Consider the following 16,391-nt stretch of genomic DNA (forward strand, 5'->3'; position numbering starts at 1 on the left):
TATCTATCTATCTATCTATCTATCTATCTGTCTGTCTGTCTGTCTGTCTGTCTGTCTAGATCTAGCTAGCTAGCTAGCTCGCCAGATATAGCTAGATATAGCTCGCTAGCTCTCTATCTATCTATCTATCTATCTATCTATCTATCTATCTATCTATCTATCTATCTATCTATCTATCTATCTATCTATCTATCTGTCTGTCTGTCTGTCTGTCTGTCTGTCTGTCTGTCTGTCTGTCTATCTATCTATCTATCTATCTATCTATCTATCTATCTATCTATCTATCTATCTATCTATCTATCTGTCTGTCTGTCTGTCTGTCTGTCTGTCTGTCTGTCTGTCTGTCTGTCTATCTATCTATCTATCTATCTATCTATCTGTCTGTCTGTCTGTCTGTCTGTCTGTCTGTCTATCTATCTGTCTGTCTGTCTGTCTGTCTGTCTGTCTGTCTGTCTGTCTGTCTGTCTAGATATAGCTAGCTAGCTAGCTCGCCAGATATAGCTAGATATAGCTCGCTAGCTCTCTATCTATCTATCTATCTATCTATCTATCTATCTATCTATCTATCTATCTATCTATCTATCTATCTATCTATCTATCTATCTATCTATCTGTCTGTCTGTCTGTCTGTCTGTCTAGATATAGCTAGCTAGCTAGCTCGCCAGATATAGCTAGATATAGCTCGCTAGCTCTCTATCTATCTATCTATCTATCTATCTATCTATCTATCTATCTATCTATCTATCTATCTATCTATCTATCTATCTATCTATCTATCTATCTATCTATCTATCTATCTCACGCAACCGTACGATCATCACTTGCTAAAACTAAAACAACACAATGCCGTAAAAAAAGACAAAAAAAAAAAAGACGCATGTCTTCTCAGACGGGGCCAAATGTATAGATTTACAATTGCACTCTCCACTTCCCAACCATGTTTTAATGCATCATAAACACTTTGGTGTTTTTTGGTCTCTGGTCCAATAAAAACAGGGAACGCGGGGGTGTAATATCTGGAGCTGGGGGAAATTAAAGCTGAAGTTCCTCTCCTCCTCAGTGCACTCCCTGCGCGCACACGCACACACTTAATCAGCCCGAGAAAAAATCTAAGACTACATCTACACCCAGTGGAAGGAACCCGATACAACCGCATCTCCCCTCTTCCCACATTCCCCCCTTAATCATCCACACGCAGATGCTGATAAATTACAAGCAAGGTTCAGGCAACATATGATTAACTGAACTTAATGAAGACTAAGAGAGATCTTGAACAAGGAAACCATAGAACTCTTTGACATAAAACTGGCGTTCCAAAACCAGTCAACATTCTTTTTCTCTCCCCTTTCTGCTTCTGCTGCTATTTTCCAAAAGTCCTTTCAGTGTGCGGTGACAAACATAACCCTTCTGACTGGCGGAAAAATAAATCATACTTTCAAGCGAAGACAAATGCCTCATCCGCCGGGAGTCGCCCCGGGCTGCAGGCACATAATGGCCTCGATCTCTGCCTCTCGCTTTCACTTTTTTTTTCTCTCAAGGCGAGGGAGTTTCCACCGGACTGGCCCGGAACATCGGCCACACAAGACCAAAGCCCGAAAAGTGGACATTATTCTTCGGAGGGTCACTTTGGAAAGCCCGACGGGCAAAACTACTGCTCTGCTCCAAGTAAACAAGACGAAACCCATCAGTCACATCTTAAAATATCAGAACATATTTGTGTTCAACACACATGACTTGAGGTCATTACTCATGGCTGATCCTGTGACCAAGCCATAAAAGTCAAGCATTTCCTAACGCCGCTTTGGCCCCCGCTCTGCAGGCTTGGCTGGGAGCGGGGCCGGGCCAGCTGCAGGAGCCCGTCGTCTCCTCTCCTCTCAGTGCTATCAGGTTGCCACTCCTCTTCCACCTCCTCCTCCTCCTCCAGCCCCATTACACAGGCCTCTTTATGCTGCGCTAAAAGCTGCTCATGTTCAAGCACTCCTGGGAAAAAGCTCCTTAAAACACATCAGGATGAGAGGCCCTGTCTGGTAAAATATTAATAGGAACTTAATTGGTTGTTAATGGACTGCTACTTGAGTAGGAATCACCTTCCATTAGACAGGCCACCGAAACGAGACGTTCAACAGTGTCGTCTTACCAACTTTGCCTTCTAATTGTTGTCCACTCACTTGTAAACGCTAAATTGCAGGAGCCTGATGTTTATATTAGTTTCATTTCAGTTCCTGCAACATGTGTTGAACTCTACCAGTTTCAAATAGTGGCCGAATCCAAACCCTGCTCCATTTTCATACTTTTCAGTCATTTTCTCAGCAAACTCCTTCCTTCTGTTAATTTTTCCCAACATAAGGAAGTAGTTTTAACTTTTGTTTGCGGCCATTGTGTTTGTGCTCTCTGCGGTTGACATTAGCCAACAAGGGAAAAAAAATAAAAAATCCCTCTTCTGCTAGAGTAGGCATGTAATATTGATGCAGAGCAGACTCGGAAAAACACCCAAATGAAATGGAATCTAAACTGAGTTCAAATGTGGACATCAACACATACATTTTTGATTATTGCAAACCGACAAGACGCCATTCCTTTTACAGAAAGCCACAGGGGCGAGAGTCGCAAGGAATACATTCACAAACAAGCAAGCGATGTCCTTCACATCAGACTTTCCAATGAATGGAATTGGAAGGAAGTTGTTGAAGAAACTTGCTTGCACTGACATTGATTTTCTATTATTATTTTTAAAATACTTACGTTTGGCAATTTGAAACTTTTTTTCTGACATATTTTTCACTAGCTATACTTTATATCTACCGTCTGTCACAATGTGATTGACACTCGTCATGCGATTGAGGCAACGCCACGGCAGAAGTGAATACGTGTCCAGTTACATTTCAAAGAAAAAATGTCAATGGATCCAACAGATGGCGACCAAACAGACAAGTCCAATTCGGCACATGCATTTCCAGAAGCCGCCACTAGATGGAAGCAAAATCACAGATACAGAAGATGAACATCAAATCAAGGAAAAGAAAGAAAACAAAAGCATTTCTGTAAAATGTTGGGAGTGTATGTGAAAACGTTAATTTCTTAGGCCATCAAATCATTATTTCTCCCACTGTATACATTGAACCTTTTGCTAATTTTTTAGTACAACAAATACTGTACTGTATTAGATTTGTTGTTGAAAAATGTCTCATTTGTTTAGAACACAAACAGTAAACGAATGTAAAAACCAGAGGAAATAGCGAGCACCCAATATGCGAACACTAATGGAATTAAATCCCATTTAATGCCATTACTATCATAAGGCTTTTGTACTATATACTATTGTTTTACTAAGTCACAAAATGAAAACAAAAAAGCTCGTCGTCTGCATAACTTCTCGACCTCTGTACCACCAAACACACAATTTTGTGATTCAATTTTTATTACATGTCACAGAAGAACAGGTTCTTCGCTGGACGTTTACATCTCAGCGTTCTTACCTCACAATCAGAAGCTACAATGAGTACATGGTGATTCACAACAAAGCACTTGCAAAGAACACTTTAAGAAAGCTCACTTGTAGAAAAATTCCAACAGTGTAAAAGTCAAAATTAAAGTTAAAAAAATAGCAAATTTTAAAGTATACTTAGCCAACTGCTAGTCAGTGTGGGCTGCTTTTGTGTTTTGTTTTGTTTTTTTCCTCAATTTACCATCAAAATTGTACAAATATATGGACAAAACATTGCTTTTAGAAAGGTTTTAAAAAGTAGTTACCCTCACTGCAATGTATGCTGAGCCATAAATGTCAGTCATAAACTTAAGGTGCACATATTAGGGAAAAAAAAACAAAACCAAAAAACGAAGCAGGGAATAAAAAAAGCTAGTGCATAAAACAGTGCGCACAGATGATTTAACTCTGCAAACAGTATCTTCCAGTTACCAATTTACCTCTCAAAATGAATGATCGTGTTGCCACGGTAGGCCACAGAAACATTTGGCGCACTTGACACAGAACAGGCACAAAGAAGAACATACTAGATGTAATTAGATTACACTAGACAGAAAAAAAAAAAAGGAGCCCAATTCCCTGTTTTCATCCAGATGTGGTACCTCACACAATCTTGACATCCATTCCATTGGGCAGGCCCATCATTCTTGACATTTTTTTTTTTTTTTTAACCACAACTGTTCAAAGGAGGGCGTGGCAGGTCCTCGAGTGACACACAGCGCAATCAAAGAGGCCCCTCCGCTCTCGGGGTATTATGGAATAAGATGGGTCTGACCATGCCCGAGAGGATCCGTGGCACGTGGACGCTCACAATCTCGGCGATCATCTCCGGGAAGTTGACGCGCGTCTGCAGGGACTGAGCTTCAATGAAAAGCTCGTAGGTGAATTGATGCAACTTCTTCACAAGCTGCGCAAGGGAAAGGCAAAAAAAAAGAAAAAGAAAGAATGACGATCATTAAAAGACACGTCGAGCGAGGCCTGCGTTGTGACGTCGGGTTTGGAAAAGGTGACTCTTGAAAAAAAAAAAAGACAACTTGAAAGTTGTCATCAATCCGCTTGCATTGCCTCGCGCCGCACTACCAGACTTTGCGGTATGTATAATGCAGCTAATTAGACTCGCTCGACGGACGAGATGTGCAGACAGTGACATGTTTGAGCCTCAAGGGAGAAACTTAAAATAAAAGAAGGTATTCATCATACACTGGCAGGTTGGCTACAGTCGACACCCCTCTCTGTTCTTCACGGGGAAAAACGACATAAAGGTAGAATAAATGTTTGTCTACAAAGTCTTTTTAAAAAAAATACATTTTCCTGGTAACGCTGTAGTTTTAAACTGTTGTGAAAGCACGAGGTAAATAAAGATGAGCTGAGTGTTATTTATTTTATTTTTTTTAATGACTGGAATAGTACTACAACTCAAGTTATATTGCACATTTGACTTACTTACTGTATTACTAATAATAGCAATATATTTTTTTCTGTAAACTTCTCCAATACATTTCAAATTATTACGACTACTACTACTGCTATATTTTGGTTTTTATATTGTGTTATCTGGCTTGTTTGTGTCTGGACCTCAAGTCTGTAATAAAGTAATTCATTCAAACATTCACTACTAACAACAACAATTATTGTAAGAATATGAATAATTTAATCCTAGAATTTGTAGGCTACAGAATCTTTTTTTACATTTTCCCCATCACAATTGCTTTTCAGTGTGATGGGTACTTTTTTGAAATATTGTTCATTTACGCCCTCTAGTGGTGACATCTTCACCAAGACTCATTCTTTTCTCCATCTGTATTCATGCATATTCAATATTCAATAATTAAACATGTAAATACCCATGACAGACATAATATATGAATATGTATTTATATGTATATATTATTTGCATATTTTAAAAACATCTATTCTAATTTTAAGACGCTTCACATTTTTCTTTTTGAGTTTTCAGTTTGTTGTACACTGTGCAAAAAATGATTCTCATTCTAATAAATGCTAAAGGTTACAAAGCACACAAGTATGATTCCATGTTTACAAAGTTGCCATCATTACATAATTAAATGTACTGAATTACATTATAAATGTAAGTTGAATGAATGAAAATTTAGCAGTGATATGTACCTAAATAAAACAGGCCAAGACTCCAAATGGTAAAAGTAATTTTGAATGGTTTCTGGCGACATCACACATAAATTTGTAATAGTAACCATTTTTTTGCAGTTTTAAAATTATAATAAGATTAAATTCCAGAACAACCAGCTAAAAAGAAAGATAAGTTGTTTTGCGAGGGGACGCAAAGTTTTTTGTTTTTTTTCTACCATAATTCACCTTAGGGGCTCCGTATTGTATAAAAATTGTTAGTGGTAAGCCAGCTCTCGCTAATCGTACACAAAACAGTCACTGAATGAAATACAAATAAAATGCACAACATTTAAAGCACAAAATGCAGTCAAACCTCGATGTGGCTATGCATACAGCCTGTTTTTTTCTTTTTTATCCAGTACAGGACTTTTTATATATTCTTTACATGCAATATATTTTTAGGGCAGTTCAGTTGTATGTGAGATTTAATACAGTAATCCATCCATACATGAAACCTTTAATAAATCATTTATTCAGGTATGATGCTTATTTAACTTTTGTGTTCAATACATTTTCATTGAAGCATTAAACGGTTCGTTTATCTTATTATATTTAAGTGACGTGTGTGTTACTGTTCAAAATGTACATGTTTTAGTGCTAATCTTTATGATGGCAGTTGGAGAGCAAAGTATTTTTTTTACGGTGGTACTTTGTGTAGTAATAGTCCGATAACCACTGCAGAAGTGCATTCAATTTCATAGACCACTTGATTTTCGACTTGTGTGCGCAGCTGTGCCTCGGGAAGAGGTCAGTCAAGTTATACTTGATCTTGCTGCATAAGCAGAACAGAGAAGTCAAACTTGGAGTCACATGAACCGTCGGCGGTTGCTGGCGGGAGAATTTCTTCACCGCGCGGGGGCAGTTTTCCAACATACGAGGAGGGGAAATTACAAGCTGAGAGGTTTTGTTCAAGTCTGGATGTAATTGAACGAGGGGAAGATAATGAAGTCAAGTCGGGATATTAGGGATAAGCGGCCGCTGGTGGATGGCAGAACTTTTGATCTCAACAATTTTGTACGCCAGCGATATTTATACGCCAGTTCAACGTCAAAGTATTTGGGGTGTGCTCAAAAAATCGATACGGCAATATATCGTGGCGGATACACGTATTGATACGCAGGCATCAGAATCGATATTGCTCGTTAACTTTAATTAGGCAGTTAACGTTTGCCTTTGCAGCTTGCATTGTACCTAATAAATAAAAACCAGCAGCGTCTTTGAAGTTAATTGCCTTCAATTAATGCAAAAATAGCTCACCGGTGATTGGACACTGTGTCTTGCTAAGAAAAATGAAAGCAGAGGAAGAATATCAACATTTATTTACTTATAAACTTAACATGGAACTTGTCTTAATGTACCAATTTTCTTATATTCTGTTTAAAAAAACGAAATAGAATGTGCTACATGAAAAAAAAATGCTGTTTTTATTTCCCCAAATATTTAAAATAAGCACATTTTAGAGCTGTAATTTTAATACTTTGATATTTTTGCTCATATCGGCTCATGCCTATTAGTAAATTTTCCCCGGTGTGTTTGTGAAAACTGCTCCTTGCTCTGCATTGCATGCACGTTGAGACCAGGCATGCCGCTTGGTGGTAAACCAGAAGAGCTACGAACAAAAAGATTTTTGTCATCCAGCTTAATAAACATATCCTTTAGGTATACATATGACGTTTATTATAAAATGCAAGTAAATTAATGTAAAATATCGGGATACGTATCGCATGTATTGGGATACATTTGTATCGCGATACGTATCGTATCGTGAGGTTGGCGGCCCTACAAAGTATGGTGTGTTTTTGGTGTATTACCGACTGGAGGTAATCCAGCAGCTGCGTGAGCTGAAACAGCCTCTGTGTCCGGGTGCTCTCCCCACGTTGGCTGGCCAAGCGGTCCAGTTCCTTGATGTAGGAGGTCCGCAGATCATCAAAGCAGCGCTGGTTCTTTAGGCCCTCCACCGGCACTGACAACACAACAACTCAATAACTCGCACAGTCGACAAGAGTCCTTTCAGTCGATTCTCTCGGGAATCGCTTCATACGCCGACTTGACATTTCCTTGTTTCGATTTCAGGCGCGGACTCACTGATGCTGAAGAGGACCAGCGCCTTCATGCATAAGAACTCCTCTTGGGTGACGTTCAGCATGCAGAGCCGCTGGGAGAGGATCTTCATTCGCACGCAGTGATCGTACATACTGGAGATGTGCATCCGCTGGCTACATGGAAGAATCCCAAAAAAATAATAATGCAGGATCAGAACAAGGAGCACGAGACGTGAGAAAAGAAGATTCACGCTGGGTCAGTTAAGAGAGAACTCGGGGAAAAAAACGAACGGCAGAAAAAAAGAGGTGAGAGAGATGAGCGAGATGGATAATGGAAAACGAGAACGACAGACAGAGAGAAAAATCGAGGTCGGAAACGGGGGCAGGCGTATCCATTACCATGCAGGTCAGAGGAAGCCCAAAAGAGTGGCACCGGCACGCTCGCTGTGTCGTTGCTCGGGCTGCTTGTGGCGGGCTTACGGCCTCCGAGCCAAAAACAAAACAAAAAACGTGCCTTCAACACGCAAGACTACTGAATTACAACTTGCACGGGTTGTTCAATGCATGCTGATTATGTTTCGAAAGTAAAATACACAACAGAACTGGAAAGGGACGTTTAGATAGAAATGCAACAAGAAAAACTAAATTCTTTGTGCACTTATGCAGGTTTTAAAAAGGTAAACATTTAATTATTGTAGGTGATCCCTCTGCATCCACATTTATACTCATAGATGTGTAAAAGAACAGAACTAAGTTGTTTAATTAATGTCAATGCATCCACCCGTTATCTGCTCATTTATTTTTATGCACATTCGAAACCTTTGTGAGCTCATAAAATTAGGATGATCATCTGCTTTGCACTAGCGATAGACCAATATAGGCCTACTATATTTTTTTTTTAGGGCAGATTGGTAGTAGTCAAGGAGGCCGAAGAACCGATATCAATTGTTTTTCAGCATATGTTTATTGAACAACTTTTCAGATTAACAAAATGTTTTTGTTTTTTTATCTTAGTAAGTCCTTGTTTTAAAATGCTAACAATGTTCAGAGAGCACTTGAGGTCATCAGCATGTCTTAAAAAGTTAAACCTCACAAAAAGTAAATTGCTCCCTATCGTTTACTACATTTAAATTTAGTTTTAATAAAAAAAAAAAAAACGAAGGTGGAGATAAATAAATAGCTCACACCAAAAAAAAAAAAAAAAAAATCCAGTCAAACAATCAAACAATGTGTAAGAGTGACTTACTCATTGAAAACAAGGTCTGGAGCAAAGTAGAGCATGGAGCTATTGGTTTGGGTGTAGGACCTCCAACCCAGAGCGAACACCATCACCCCCATCCAGGACAACTGAATGACGGTCATTTGATCATCCACGTGTAAGTTGCGGAAGCCTGTAGACAAAACAAAACAAAACAAAACAAAAAACTTAAATCTATCACATTTCTTGTTTTAGCAATGCTATAATAACCATATACGGTATATCGGGTGCAGCACAACACCACTGTTAATAAATTTGAACAAATGTGGAGAATACAATTCAGCAGCTTACTTGCCGGTTTCGAAAGGACTTATAATTGTGGGACTGTATGGAAGGTTCTACACATTCTATGTAAAATAAAATACATGAAAATAAATCCTTATTTTTTAATTAAAAAGCACTGCTTTTTTCAACTTTAAACGAATTAGAATTACACTCTATACATTATTAATATGGTAAATGAATATTTTAGCTGCAAATGTCTGAGTTTTGGGGCAATATAGATGTGTAGAGCCCCATTTCCAGCAACTATCACGCTAGTGTCCTGAAAGTACGAGGATGCTTGCTCATTCCGTCATAAGGCAAATGGATATTAGAAAACCTACGTCAACAAATTAACAGCGAGAATGCCAAAGGCATGGGGAGGATTCTTTGATGAAAGCAAAGTGTGAAGGTGGGGGGGAAAAAAATCAAATTAAAATCCTTATTTCTAATCCTTGTCAATGTCTTGACTATATTTTCTCTTCATTTCACAAATCATTTGATAGAGTATATAAAGTGTGTCTTTTCATCGAAAACACAAAGCTGTCGTGGGTGGCAGTGTCTCCTTTTTAAAATGTGGGAGGAGAAAACCCCATGAGAGAACATTCAAAGCTGAGATTCAAACCGAGAACCTATCGAATGCGAGGCAGGAGTGCCAACCGCTACATCACTTGTGCTGCTAGAGCAGTTTTGAAATTGTTATCTAAGCGTACGCTGTGTCAAAAAGGACAAAAACACAAACTTAGTGGACGTTATGTGTAATTCAATGCCCTCTCGTGACATTCTTGGTTTAGATATGGACACATCACCCTCTAGTGGTGACTATTTGAAGCGCAGGATGGGTTTATAGAATGACTGGCAACAACAACTCGTCTTATTTTGTCAGCCACTGACGACAACATTGACGAATTACCCGGCATCGCCTTGGCCCATCGAACAACGGTGACAAGTTGTCTCTCCCCGAGCTCATTGAGGCTGGTTAGCAGGGAGGCGGCACTGTCTGGAAGCGCAGGGTCGTGACCCGCATTGACGACGGCAGGCTCGATGGCCTGAAGGACGGTGACCAGGGAAAGGCGGGAGCGTACAGTCGGAGGGATGCTGACGACCACGGCCTGCGAAGCTTGGAACGAGGAAACCGTACAAAGCAGTCAGGCAGTCATAAAAGAGATTAAAAAAAATAATAATAATAAAAAAAATCACATGGGCAAATGTGTGCTGATAAGCACCTCGAGCCCCAGCAATGACATCTCTTCCTTCGACATGTCCCCAGGCAGCTGCAGGTTGCTGCTCTTCCCTGCTCGTCGACTGTCCGACTCCCTTCAGTCGGCGACCTACAATAGAAACAGGTCTTAAGTTGAGTTGCTTGATCTGGCTGCACAACAAATAGATAGTCGATGGCAGACTTTCAGACACAGGCCGCGGTCGTTATTACAACCATGTGGGAAGGTTCATCGTCATTGGCTGCTGGGAAACTACGGAAGCGTTTTGCATTCACTTGAAAAAAATAAAAATATAAAAATCTCCTGTTTTTCTGACTAATGTTTTTGGGAGCTTTGTTTTATTGAGTTTTTTTTTTTTACCGGAATATTTTTTTTTCTGTCATAAAAAAATAAATAAAAAATATTCCAAAAAACTGAAAAAAAAATATTCAGAAAAACAGAAGAAAAAAAAAAATTACTCCGAAAAACATCCAGTCATAAATCCAGGTCACAAGTCACTTGGAGTTCAGAGGTCCAAAAAAAATTACTCCCAAAAACAGAAGTTGGTGCTCTGTTTTTTTGGAATATTTTTTTTCTCCTGTTTTTTGGAATAATTTTTTTTCCTGTTTTTTGGAATACATTTTTTCCCCTTGTTTTTCGAAGTATTATTTTTTTTCTGTTTTGGGGAATATATTTTTTTTTATGACAGGAAAAAAAAAAATCTGTAAAACAGGAAAAAAAAATATTCAGAAAAACAGAAAAAATATTATTCAAAAAAACAAAGCTCCCCCAAAAAATTGTCAGAAAAACAGGAGGTTTTTTCCCCCCCAAGTGAACTCAATATGCTCCGTAGGAAACAACAATAATTAAAAAAAACAAAAAAACAAACAAAACAAAAAAACAAACACTTTTGGACTATGCTGAAACAGATTCGTTCCACTGTATTCCAGCTCGAACATTTTATTGGCTATTGCTGACCCTGCTGTTTAACTAGACTGCACGCACACTTCCACACTTCCTCTCACCTTTGAGGCTCATTCCCGACATGTAGCAGCGCTTTAGGCGACACGAGGCGCAGTTTTTCCGCCTCAGCTTGTCAATAGTGCAGTCGTTCCGGCTGGCACACAGGTGGTTCTGTTTACCTGTAAAAAAAACAAACAAAACAAACAAACAAAAAAAAGGGGGCGCAGATGTTAAATTTCCAGTTCACCAATGCCCTTGCTTCCACCACAAGCAACAATATATATAGATATTGGCTGATAAGAAGTAGCTGGCACTCGTAATTTCAGGTCGTTGTGCCCTGGTCGGCGCTGAGCGAGCGAGTGGGTGTGGATGAGTAATCGTGTGCCGTGCGTGTCACACGCACCAGCGGCGGCCCTCTTGAAGAATACTTTGCAGCTTCCACAGGTGACCGCTCCATAGTGACAACCGGAAGCATCGTCCCCGCACACCTGACACACCCGCCGATCTGACAGGAACACCGCTGGAAACACGTCTTCAGGCCTGAACGCACACATGAAAGGCAGCGTTTTGATTTTGGTCAATGAGCTTGACCTTTACCAAGATTGCCCATCTACAGTAATTTGATTATATGAAAGACACACGTCTCTTATTGTTGTGTATGGTGTGAAAGCATAGCAGCTTTTTGGACCTTTTTTAAAGGCGAAGTCACACCAACAAACATTTTTTACAAAATTTTGTGGAATATGAACCAAGCAGCAAAATCCACCTTTTTTTTATCCATCTCAGGGGGCGGCCATTTTGACACTTGCTGTCGAATTAACATAACATAAAAGTTGCTCAGGTAACGACCAATCAAAGCTCTGCTTGCGAATGTCACATGGCCAAGCTCAGAAAACAGGTGAACCATCATTGGCGGTTACCTGAGCAACTGTGACGTCATTTCCATTGACAGTGAGTGGCAAAATGGCTGCCCCCCTGAGATTGGTCAAGACAGCTGGATTTTGCTGCACAAATTCCACCAAATGTAGACAATTAAAGGGCATAGAACGGATTATCGTAAAGAATACTTCTGCATTGACTTCCCCAGGATCAGCAGCAGGTGCTGTATCTCGTGTTTACATGACCGCTGATATTAACCTGTTTTGCACAAAGAGCACTGCACAAGTTAAGGTAGGGGTGAGCTTTGAGCAGGCGCACAACAGGGCCAAGGCTGAGAGCTGCACATGGTGTTGTGACACAAATTGTGTAATACTGATAGGCGGCGGAACTCGGCCAAACAGATTTCCTCGATATTTGTGCGTGCGATGTGGCACTGTCAACTTTCATATTGTTGTCCTGCACGACATTAGCGACATACGAGCAAGGATTGAATAGAATGACGGAAAAAAAAAAGTTCAAAAGGACAAACTCAAACAAACAAAGGCTCTCATTAGGACCAACTGTGACGCTCGGCAGGCCAAAACAGTCACCGGATGAATAGTTCACGCTAAATGTTCCTTTTTGTTCCTGATTCGAAGAAAGATGAATGAATGAATGAATGAATGAATGAATGAATGAATGGTAGGAAAGAATTCCTGCAGGATTGCCCTCCCATGCGAAAGATTTGAAACAAATGATTGCATTGCAGTGTTTTTACCTGATGCCCCTCTCTGTGCACTCCATCCACGCTGGCGGTTCGGTCTTGATTGACGGATAAGTGGGCTGCCCGTGAAAAGGTTCACTTTGGTAACTTTCCACTTGGCCGTAGCCTTGTGCCGTCGTTGCTGCGGCTCGCGCGCCTCCTTGACTCTGCTCACACTTGTTGTGCCAGCCGCAGCGGCATTCCTGCAAAGAACCGACGCCGGCTTGTCCACAGTTACAATATTTGCACTCCAAATGATTTCCACCTGATGCAGCACAACTCGGCTGGCCGTATGCGCGTTCGTTGGCGCGCAACACTCCCCTGGTGTCTCGGTGCAAGTTCGGGTTCACAGCGTAGGCAGAGAAGAGTTTGGATGCGAAGAGATGGTCCATTTGGGAGGGCGGTTCCATGGGCGAGTTTGCAAACAAGTTGGACTCCTTGCTCACGAACGTGGAAATCACCGAACCGCGCGTCACAGCCTCGCCCGACCTCAGCAGGTCCATGCAGCTCACCTGCTGGATTGCGTGGCTCGCGTCTCCGAACTCGTCCCGCCTCGGGTCGGTGTTCCGCCGCGAGTCCATATTCCGAGCCGCGCCGAACTCCGCCGCCGGCCGACAAGTCTGAGCCACATCCGACTCGGAGTCAGCGAAAGTGGAACCGGCGGCGTGGGCTGCGTTCGGCGGCGGCGGCGACGACAAGGCGTCCAAGCCCAAGGACACGGACACGGCCCTGCCGAGTTCGGCAGAGGTCGGACATGTACAGGTGTCGAAGCGATCTCGCTCGTTTCTTGCAGAGTTGCCTGGCTGGTCCAAGTCTGACAAAGTGGGGCGAAAATCCATCCCAAACGGGCGTCGCTCGTCCTCGACTCAAGCTCTCAACAAATGAAGCGAAGCAAACGCCTCCCAAATGAGTCTGTGGTCGTGTCAGGGGGGAAGGAAGTCCAGATGAGCCGCCGACGTAGCTCAGCTCTCGACAGGAAAGAAGGGACGTCCTGATGATCGAATCCGCGGGTTGGACAACTTTTTTTTTCCCCTCTCTCTCTCTCTCTCTCTCTCTCTCTCTTTTCTCCTCCTTGTTTTTCAACACAACAAATCCTGGAGCGCATATTCGACTTAAAAACTCACCCAGCACAACTTTGTTGTAAGCGTTCACGTGGACATAGCGACAAATAACCCTAAATACTGTAACCTATACAATAAATTCGTTATTTGGCAGTGACGTGGAGATCTCGCGAGAGAGAGAAAGAGAGACACGTTTGGAAAGAAAGTCAATGCAAAGGCATATGCACTCTCTTGTTTTTCTTTAAATTCTACTCCTGTATTTTAAATTTCGCGACCCTTGTGGGGAATAAGCGGTTCAGAAAATGGATGGACGGTGGATACTGTAGTGATTAGAACATAATTCACCCACGGAACGTTGGGACGAAGGGGGAGTTTGTTGGGATGAAAGGATGAAAGGATGAAAGGATAAAAGAACAAAATGTTGGTAGGTCTGTGAGCCTCGCGCAGAGTGAGTTGTTGTTGCTGTTGATGATGTCAATAAAACGCCAATCTTTGACTCTGGACTTCAACACTCCGCCTCCGACTCCCGTCACTACTCTACAATACTGTATTTTAATTAATTTCGTACAAAAATGCCCTGACAGCAACACTGTTAGAAAACACATCACTGTGAATTGTACATAACTTCTCCATCAATTCGTAGTTTCGAGCCAAAGGCACGAACTTACTTCAAATAATAATCATAGAAAAAAAAATGTCACGACACCAGAAATAGAAAATCTCATTACCAAAAAAAAAGTGGGTACATGCTAATTGCCATCTAGTAATCAAGCATTTTATTGTTCTGCCACACTATTGTTATTATTCTTATCAAGCTATATTCATCGTTTATTTTATGTTTGTTTTTATTGTTCTGTCTTGTTTTTATATTCGTTTGTTGTGTGCATGCTTATTGAAAAGGAATGATGCATCAGAAGGGGTTTAATATCTCAATTCCATTTCCATCCACATAAAATGCAAACTGTGGATACATTGTGATGATAATCACTTTTCAGTAAAATGCTTAAAAAATGATTAAAGATGATAATTAATTAAAGTTCTCATAGTGTCATTTATGAATGCATGACCCCCCTCCCCCCCAAAAAAACAATCATATGACAATCAACTTTTTTTTTTTTTTTTTTAATTCAAAGCAATAGCTAAGTGAAGAAAAGTCCGAACATTTGGAACCTGCATACATTTCAGATAGGCCTAATTCTGCACAGAAACAAACAAAACAAATAATAATAATAATAATAATAATAATAATAATAATAATAATAATAATAGTCTCTTGGTGTATATCTGACAAATGTCTTCTGTTCATGTTCCGTACACCAAATAAGCTAAGTAAACATGTAAACAACAAAACAAAACAACAATAACAAGAGAAGAGAAGAAGTACAGCAGGCTATTGCGCAAAGATACACTTTGGGTGGTTTAAACCAATCAATTATATTACAGCCCCCATCATTTAAACCAATAAATGACAGAAGCACTTAAAGTTTGAGATATTTTACCCCCAATTGATAGCACAGTCCTTGAACCTTAGTGGACATCCCTATTTTGTGACAGATGATACTCATAAAGATATATTAGAATAAGATGTGCATGAACGTCCATGTCAACAATTAAGTTACTGTAGTTAAAGCAGTACATGTCCGTTGTCAACTTATGTAGTAAACTGCCGTGCTCTTAAATATGAAGAGCCCAGTTCATGAAGGCCACTAAAAGATATATCCTAGCACCAATAAAATCCGGCACACACAGAAAAGTAACTGCATCAAAGGGCCTGTTTGTCTTGATGGAAAGGCAAGATTTAGTTCGATAATAAAAAAAACCCAGTTACAATTTCAGCTTTGGACGACACAGGAATGCTTTCACCATCCATCATTTTTATTCATATGTTGGAACCTTCACCTTGACTCAGAATAAAAGCTTCAGCCAATAACATATGAGAAAATATTGCTCACATTTCACTAAAACAGACAAAACATAAAGATTACGGTCCTCTCAGAAATTCCAGTGACCTCCTACAGGAGTGCGGGGATGTTCCAATATCCCGAAAACTTGCACTATTACAGTCTAGTCTTTAAACTATAAAGTAAGCTGCTGGGTGAAAATAACTCCGTCAATGTATTTCTATGATTAATTGTACTTTGTTACAGATAGTTGATCTGATGCTATCATGACTAGGGTCATGCAAGGGTTATGTTTACTGTCATACAAGGGTTATGCTTACTGTCATGCAAGGGGGTTATGCTTACTGTCATGACTTCGGTCATGCAATGATTATGTTTACTGTCATGACGAGGGTCATGCAAGGGTTATGTTTACTGTCATGCAAGGGTTATGCTTACTGTCATGACTTGGGT

At 40.4% G+C, this 16,391-nt stretch overlaps 1 protein-coding gene across 1 annotated transcript; it reads right to left on the reverse strand.

Annotated features, from left to right (window-relative positions):
* Positions 1-3,421: 3,421 nt before the first annotated feature.
* Positions 3,422-14,344, reverse strand: LOC144025757 (progesterone receptor-like). Its single transcript, XM_077532078.1, has 9 exons — positions 12,992-14,344; positions 11,759-11,895; positions 11,418-11,534; positions 10,420-10,524; positions 10,107-10,313; positions 8,921-9,065; positions 7,718-7,848; positions 7,444-7,595; positions 3,422-4,391 (listed from the first exon to the last, which is right to left on the reverse strand). The coding sequence occupies exons 1-9, from the start codon at positions 13,813-13,815 to the stop codon at positions 4,209-4,211; spliced, it is 2,001 nt and encodes a 666-aa protein (XP_077388204.1). The 5' UTR covers positions 13,816-14,344; the 3' UTR covers positions 3,422-4,208.
* Positions 14,345-16,391: the final 2,047 nt, after the last annotated feature.

Source organism: Festucalex cinctus, chromosome 9, assembly GCF_051991245.1.
Source record: "Festucalex cinctus isolate MCC-2025b chromosome 9, RoL_Fcin_1.0, whole genome shotgun sequence".
NCBI classification, from domain to species: domain Eukaryota; kingdom Metazoa; phylum Chordata; class Actinopteri; order Syngnathiformes; family Syngnathidae; genus Festucalex; species Festucalex cinctus.

Coding starts and splice junctions, on each gene's coding strand:
- LOC144025757 (XM_077532078.1), bottom strand. CDS start 13,815: ATGGATTTTCGCCCCACTTTGTCAGACTTGGACCAGCCAGGCAACTCT. Junction 11,896..12,991: donor TGCACAGAGAGGGGCATCAG/GTAAAAACACTG, acceptor GTGTGCGTTCAG/GCCTGAAGACGTGTTTCCAG. Junction 10,314..10,419: donor TGTCATTGCTGGGGCTCGAG/GTGCTTATCAGC, acceptor CCTCGTTCCAAG/CTTCGCAGGCCGTGGTCGTC.